At 45.0% G+C, this 7,980-nt stretch overlaps 1 protein-coding gene across 3 annotated transcripts in view; it reads right to left on the bottom strand.

Moving 5' to 3' along the window:
• LOC107387689 (CCR4-NOT transcription complex subunit 2) overlaps window positions 1-7,980 on the bottom strand; it is a 26,491-nt gene continuing 18,511 nt past the window's right edge. For all 3 annotated transcript variants that reach the window (XM_054739922.2, XM_054739921.2, XM_054739923.2), the window contains exons 12-15: window positions 4,785-4,834; window positions 4,600-4,700; window positions 4,386-4,530; window positions 1-566 (exon numbers count right to left, since the gene is read on the bottom strand). In XM_054739922.2, coding sequence (XP_054595897.1) covers window positions 480-566; window positions 4,386-4,530; window positions 4,600-4,700; window positions 4,785-4,834 — 383 coding nt within the window. In that variant the 3' untranslated portion in view covers window positions 1-479. The remainder of the gene's footprint in view (window positions 567-4,385; window positions 4,531-4,599; window positions 4,701-4,784; window positions 4,835-7,980) is intronic.

The following is a 7,980-nucleotide window of genomic DNA, read 5'->3' as shown; positions in this document are numbered from 1 at the left end:
TCTTGTTTCTTTACGCAACAAGACAGACTCTTTATTTCTCCTCTTTTCTTATAAAATAGCGCTACAACAAACATGGCTGCACGTCTCCCGGCTGTCGGGCGTCTGAGGAGATTTGCTCGGATTTGTAATGTTGGAATAAAACTGGAAAATGTTTCTGTTGAGACACAAAATTCTCCTTCCTGACAGGAGATTACTTCCTGTTTTCTGTTAAAATCAGCTTCTTTAGAAAAAAATATTCAGTTCATCAGAGAGGGTAAAAAGAGTCCCGCTGTCAGGTGGAGAGTTTGTGTGTCAGTCGGTAGATAAAACAAGAACCTGAAGCAGAAGAGGTAACAGGCAAACGTAAAGGAGAGGAGGCTTGGACCTGAGCCCAACCAGGGCAGACTCGTTCCAGTGTTGAGCAGCGAAAACCTTGGGGGGGGGTTGACTGATGAACCAGGAGGGCTGATGGCAGCCAGGCAGGAAGGAGGGAGAGCCAATCAGAAGGCCTGCTGGGCAGGATTGTAGTTGAATGTGGAGGGAACGTGAGGTCGCTCTTCTAGTTTGTCGTATTCCAGATGAAATTCCTGAAAATCAGAGAGAGAAATTGGTTCCTGCTTTAATGGAGAATCCCAACTGTTCAGGAGTTCCTCAGGGCTCACTGTTGGGTCCCGTTTAAGTCCCCTCGTCTACGATAAACACTGAGACAAGAAAGTCCACAGATAAATAATAATATTGATCCAGCATGCAGATGACTCCAGACGTTAATGAACTCTTCTTGAGATGGACTTCATGTTACCTTCAGCAGCTCAACAGTCCTTTAGTTGTTTCCAGGAATCCCTTCCAGGTCTCATATATTCCTGGAATGCCTAACCTATATAAAATCCAACTTTAATTTACTACCTTTTACTACCTCTAAAATATGTTTTACTACCAACACAACATCAAGCGGCAGTCTTCATTTGGTGGGTGGGGTAGATACGCATCACTGACACATGCATGACGATGGACCATCCCTCACACAGGACGAATGCTATCCCACTTACTTTACGTCATAAGTGTGACACTCCTGACTAAAACTTCACCCACACGTCAGAAATATTCCAAAAGACAGGAGAAGGCTGGGCATTATGGACCAGACCACCATATTCAATAACACACACCTTTTTGTTTGTATCAACAGTGTAACTCATTAAAAACAAGTAGCCAATTACCAGGAATAAACAGTTTAATACTTCCAAAGGTGTCATTCATTACCACTACGAGCATGTCAACTCCAGCAGATTTCACGCCAGTGTGTGTGTGTGTGTGTGTGTGTGTGTGTGTGTGTGCACTAACTCATTAACTTGAGTAAAATTTTGAGAGAAAAACTGAAGTAATCTTCCAATGTTGTAATTTTGACTTTTACTTATTTAGAGTAACATTATTATGAAGTATCTTTACTCTTACTAGAGTACATTCTCTAGTTACTGAAGTGAATGTAGATCCAGCCTGCTGTAACCGGACCAGACACGTGTTTACAGTCCGGTTTAATCCTGCTAAAGGTGAACCAGTTCAAATCAAATTCACCTTCTTTATCCGTCAGGAGCTTTGTCTGCAGAGAAGATGTCAGCACAACCCCATGAAGCACCGTCAAGGCCGACACACACACACACACACACACACACACACACACACACACACACACACACACACACACCTATAGAATTAAGAGAAACTTGTCTCTGAGGCCGGGAGCGTTGCCATTATGGGTGGGTGCCATTAATCGATGTGGCGATGCATCTAAAAGCTTAACATGTTGTTTCGGCAAAGATTGAAGGTTGATGCTTAAAAATAGATAACATCAAAGTTTTGTTGAGAAGCCGGTACAAAAAAAATAAAAACACACAACCGGAGCCTTAACGCGCGCCGCCCGGACCGTTAAGTGAGTGGCACTACTTCTTTGACCTCTTTGCAAAGTGGCGGCAGCTTCTGCAACCTCCGGAGAGCGGCCGATTCTCTCCGTAGCAGGGTTAACTGCAAGTGTGTGGAAGTCCTTTGGATTTTATGACAACGCTAATAAGATAATCGACAAATCTTATGCAATTTGCAAAATCTGCAAAGCCGAAATAAAATATCTCAGCAACACCACAAACATGAGGCAGCACCATGTACGCCTTCACCCGGAAACAGAGAATGCACCTCCGGCCGTGCCGCCAAACAGAGGACCGTCCTGGAGACGGTCTCCAAACTACCGCAGAACTCAGAGAAGGCGAGGAGCATTACTAAAGCAATAGCTGCTTTTATCGCACAGTTGATTCTGTCCTGCTTTGTACAAAATTATCCGTGATTTAAGTTCACCGAATATTCAAGTTTTCAAAGTTTTGACTTTATAAAAAGTGTATTAGTATGGTCTCTGAAACCAACGTTATGTACAATCCTAAAAGCTGTTTTTTTAGTATAAATACTGCTTCCAAGCTACTGTAGGTATTACCCCAGACCTCTGCACAGTAACTAGTATAGGGGAGAATAAATGAGTAGTACAAGGTTAGTCGAGCTGTCGTCCAGAAGGCATTTACATTTACTCTTTGCCAGTTTCTGCTGTATACTATGTAAATGAGATCTCCAGCTGATATTGTGAGTATCACTCCTAACAATCGATGTTGTTCTACTTTTTCTATTTCCTTGTTGTACATTTTGATTTCAGTTTCTTCAGTTTGCTTACCAGACAGCATCATTTTCTTTTTATTTATCTAGAGATAATCTACTTTTGTTAAACCAGTCTTTAGGTATTTCTAATTCTATTGTCATCTCTGTAAACGATTAAATGTAGATCTTAAACCTGAGAATAGTATTACTGTGTCATCAGCAAATGAGATAATTTTTAGTTTTGATGATATGTTGCATACGTCATTTATATACAGAAGAAACAGTATTGGTCCCAAAACTGAACCTTGAGGGACTCCACAATTCATATTTCTCAGTTTTGATCTGTGATCGTCTATCTGTACATACTGTTGTCGGTCGGTGGGGTACGATTTCACCCACTTATATGCCATCCCCCTTATCCTGTTATGTTTTAATTTCTTTATAAGTATTCCATGGTCTACTGCAGCGGTTCCCAAACTTATTTAGCCGCGCACCCCCTTCTATGTCCCGACCATGTCGACACACCCCCCAGCCCCCACATCAGGGCATGGCTATATATATATATGTATGTATATAATTAGACGTCACGCTAAACAGTAACTTGACAGACGGGGTTAAAAAAATATGATCGACCTTTTTCCCCATCACTTTCATTTTTATGTTTATGTATTTTTGAAATAGTAATTAATAAACATTTGATACCATTACAATTTCCTTTGATTTAATTTTAAATAAATATTTAGAGTGCCCAGGTAGCACATAAACAATGCAATTTAACGGTTTTCTTAAAACAGGAACGTTTAACCCGTGCGGCCAGAGCGCTCTCCTTCCTTCTGCTCTGCGTAAACCTGAGCTGGTCACCTACCTGTGCGTAATCAAATGTCTATAGGGGACAAGATGGAAGAGATATAGCCATGAGGTTCTAGCCTGGCAAGCCAGACTAAATAAATGTATTATTAGTCTGGCCACGCTCCATTGATGGCTCTCGGTTGTGGGGCGGGTTCTGCCGTGGTCTACTGGACGATGAATGTGACATACTCTTGTTTCACTCTGTTGCATCATCCCACCCACCAGGCATATAGAGTGCCCTGATTGGCCCACAAAGCGGATAAAGCTCTGTGATTTGTTCACTAAGCAGATAGAGCACTATGATTGGCCCACCATTATGGACCAATCACAGCTCTTTATGTGTTTGAAACCCCTCTAGAGAGCTGTGATTGGCCAGCCAGAGCCCTGGTAGGAGCTGTGGAGGTTCCAATGGAGCGTGCCTAGACCAAACTTTGCAAAGCAAGAATTTGGTCTAGTTCACTCGGCTAATGAGGTTCACCTTTGCCTCAGACAGACTTATTGCTGTTTTATGGTGTGGCTGAATCTGCGATCCGCTGCCACGCGGACTGGAACAACAAATGCTGCAGTAACATGAGTTGTGGTCAGGTTCATGAGGAGTCACTGGCTGGAGCGGACCCGACTTTAATACGTCATCCCAAAATAGAAGCTAATATGACCTTGAATGAAAAATGATGTTATAAAACCTCTTAAAAGTTTTTATCACAGAAGCGGCAGCGCTCATTTCTGCCTTCAGTCTGACGGCACAGCGCAGCGTGCACTTGTTGAATCAGTGTGAGTGTGTGTGTGTGTGTGTGTGTGTGTGTGTGTCATTTTATTATTACAGGTTCTGGTGCCTTCTGTGTGTGTCACAACCACATATGTCGGTCAGCAATGGTTAAAGTGATGATGATGCCATGTGACCAAGCACTCTGCAGCACGCCCTGATTTACCTTGGCCACTTTTCTCCAGATCAGACAGTCAAAGAAGTAGTAGGTCCCTCGTTCGTAGGCGTTGGTCTTCAGAGTGGGCTCCATTCCAGGGGCCCGGGTGATCCAGACCCGCTCGTCTTTATGATACCTCCAGTCCCTGTTAAAGCTGGACCCCAGCACACACAGATTAGCTGAGTGAACACACCGAACCGGGTGTGTTGTGTTAGCTTCTTACAGCTCTACTGCAGCCAGGAGTTGTAGGAGGTCCCCTCCGTTCATGTAGTAGAGATAAAACAGCAGGTCCTCGCCGTACCGAGACAACTTTATAGCTGCTAACTGCACACAAACATGATAAATACACAACCTGCTTCATTACCATCAGCAGACCCTTACAGAGCTGCAGCTGCCATGGGTTCTTACCTTGTCCCTTATGTGGATGTTGGTTAGATATTCTGAGGGGACGTGGAAGTCTGCAGAGAGATAACCACAGCTGAGTGTGCTGCACAAGCCAGGATAAGTGATAAATGACCCGCACTTGTGTAGTGCCTCTCAGAGTAAGGACTCCAAAGCACTTTACACTACAGTGTATCATTCATCCATTCACACACACATTCACACACTGATGGTGATGAGCTACGATGTAGCCACAGCTGCCCTGGGGCGCGCTGACAGAGGCGAGGCTAACGAGCACAGGCGCCACCGGTCCCTCTGACCACCACCAGCAGGCAACGTGGGTTAAGTGTCTTGCCCAAGGACACAACAGCAGAATTCTCTGTCTGGAGCCGGGATCGAACCTGCAACCTTCCGATTACTGGACAACCCGCTCTACCTGTTGAGCTGCTGCTGGCCCGGTAACAATGAAAAGCCGACTCACACAGACCAGTATCTGCATTTGGACTCACATCACTCACTGGAGCACAAGATGACAGCCATCAGGACTTTACACCATTGGGCCGAGAATGTTCCCACAAAGACTGAAGGAAAACACATGAAGAAAGCTCTCCAGAACCACAGATACCCTAACTGGGCTGGAAGAGCATCCAGCAGCAACCAGCAAAGAAAAGGCCAACAGGCCCAAAGGCACCATCATCACATACGTGGCAGGAGTCTCGGAGAAACCTAGAAGAATCTTCTCCAAACACAACATCCCAGTAAACGTTAACCCAACAGCACCCTCAGACAGAACCTGGTCCATCCTGAAGACCCAACAGCACCCTCAGACAGAACCTGGTCCATCCTGAAGACCCAACAACACCCTCAGACAGAACCTGGTCCATCCTGAAGACCCAACAACACCCTCAGACAGAACCTGGTCCATCCTGAAGACCCAACAACACCCTCAGACAGAACCTGGTCCATCCTGAAGACCCAACAACACCCAAACAGAAGCTCAGTGCATGCAGTCCAGTGTAGTGAGGACTGTCCAGATGTCTACAAGACATGGCAGTCCACCTACACCTGAAGGACAAGGACACATTCTGGACAGAGAAGACAGATGGTGTGAGAGAGGAGTAAAAGAAGCCATCTATGTCAAACGTGGAAAACCCACTTTAAATAGGGGCGGGGCTTAGATTACACCTTTCCAGTACCTATCCACCTTGTTTTTGAGTAGCGTCATGGAGAGATGCTGATGCAAGCCACGTCTGGTGAGATACCGGACGCGGCGCATACCCACTGGTTTGTATGCGAGGTCTCGCTGCTAGTAACAGGGTTTAAATGTACTCAGGCGGCTCGGGAAGATGTTGCGCTGATCGTCCTTGTACCAACATCCATGTGTAGCTAAAAGAGCGATTTTTAGAACGTGCACCTCCAGAGCGCGCGAGCGTCGCTACGGTGTTCACCACCTCCCCACAGACGAGGAAACCAGAAGGATGTGGCTGAAAACTCTTATATTGAAAACCACCAGAAACTTTATTTGTGCATTCCTTTCATTTTATTGTGAAAACCCAGAGAGGAACACCTGCATCCTAATTTGTTGTTGGATATGACAAACCCCCGGGGAAGCGACGCCGAGTAGTAAAGAGATCTGACAGCCGACCCACAAGAGCAACAGGAACGGTTTCCTGTGTACAACTTTCTGAAGAGATGCCATTTAAAGTGCGTTTAGACGGTCGTTATTAACCTAAAGGGCCATCCTGCTGTTTGTGTGTCACCTGATGTAGAAGCTAAAACCAACATTTGGTGATGATGGATTTAAGGTTCTGACTCAGCTCTGCGTCTGCTTTTAAGTTAATAAGATCGTGTCCCACCTCTTCCAACGAAACATGACCAACCTTATGTTGGCACTGATCCGCCTCGGAGCTTTTAAGGTTGTTGATTGCCTCGCTGTTGGATGCGAATGAGTTCAGAAAGTAGCTAAGATGCTAGTGTACGTTAGCTTTGGCCAGACTTTAAGATGGTCCCCACCTCTCTGCTTCAGCAGGCAGAAGGAGTGCAACGGTGTCCCTTTGAGCTGTGGCAGCTCGTCTTCATGTAAGTTTTTAGTCTCTAAAAGGCCACAAAAAGAGGATTTACATGAAGGAATCACATCGTCTCAATGTAAACAAACGTGGGACTGGAAGTGGCGTGCATCCTCCGTGCAAAGCATCATGGGACATAAGAAGAAGGTGGATAATGCAGCTTTGAACCTTATTCCTAAGCAGTTTCAGTCTAGGTCAAACCTTCCTGCATTTAATCAACACAACTACTTCCTCTCAGTAGAGGCCAACGACTCATCAGGAGATGGGAGAGGTGGGGTACTCAGAGTAGTTTCTGCTCATTACGTAACAACAGACAGCTACAGCTTATAAGCCCGATTCTCCCATATTCCACTCAGAACTGTCAAAGCTCCTCGGATGAGAAATGAAACGTCTTCAAGAAACCAAAGTCGTCCAGCTGCCTTCATCTGAACCCTTTGATTTGTAAAAAAGTGAAATGATGACGTTAACCCCTGTTGTTGGCCTGGGTGGAAGCTGCAGTTTGTCGTTCTATACTGAGAAAATACAGGTTCGTCTCTGTATGACCTTCTTCACCTCTCTCTCTTTATTCTGCTCTCCCCACCTATTCCACCTTCCTCAGGATCCACTGATTTCCCTCTTTCCTATTCACTCTCTCTCCTTCTTTACATTTTTAATCACAATTGTCTATTTTTACTCATTTTAAAGATATTTTTAATCATTTTCTAATTTCTTTTTTATATTTTTACATTTTTTGTTTTTGTGAAGCGCCTCATGGTTTTTATCATGAGAGGCGCAGTAGGAATGATATCTTCTTCTTCTTCTTCTCAATAATGGTCAGAGAACGAAGCTCAGAAACAAAACCATCACAGAGGAACAAAGTCTTTGATAATTAGACTCGTATATCAGATCAACTAAAGAGGAAGCATGAACAGAATAATCAGGGTTCTGAAGGGAAAGAACCAGTCCTTGGTTGGGCCTCTCATGGCGCTTACCCACTAGCATCGGTTCGGTCCCTTCTGGGACCGGAATTTGGTTTCACACTCGGGTCAGACTTGTGCATTCGGTTCTGAGGCGACTCTTTTTTCAGACCTCCTCCCCAGCGGTCAGACTGGGACCGAGGCCACACTACGGACCGATTGGCCGGCTGAAATTACGCCCACCGCCTCCGATCTGCGAGA

This window comes from Nothobranchius furzeri, chromosome 1, assembly GCF_043380555.1.
Source record: "Nothobranchius furzeri strain GRZ-AD chromosome 1, NfurGRZ-RIMD1, whole genome shotgun sequence".
Lineage (NCBI taxonomy): Eukaryota > Metazoa > Chordata > Actinopteri > Cyprinodontiformes > Nothobranchiidae > Nothobranchius > Nothobranchius furzeri.
Note: the sequence above shows the minus strand (reverse complement) of the source record. Positions and strands in the feature narration are given on the sequence as shown.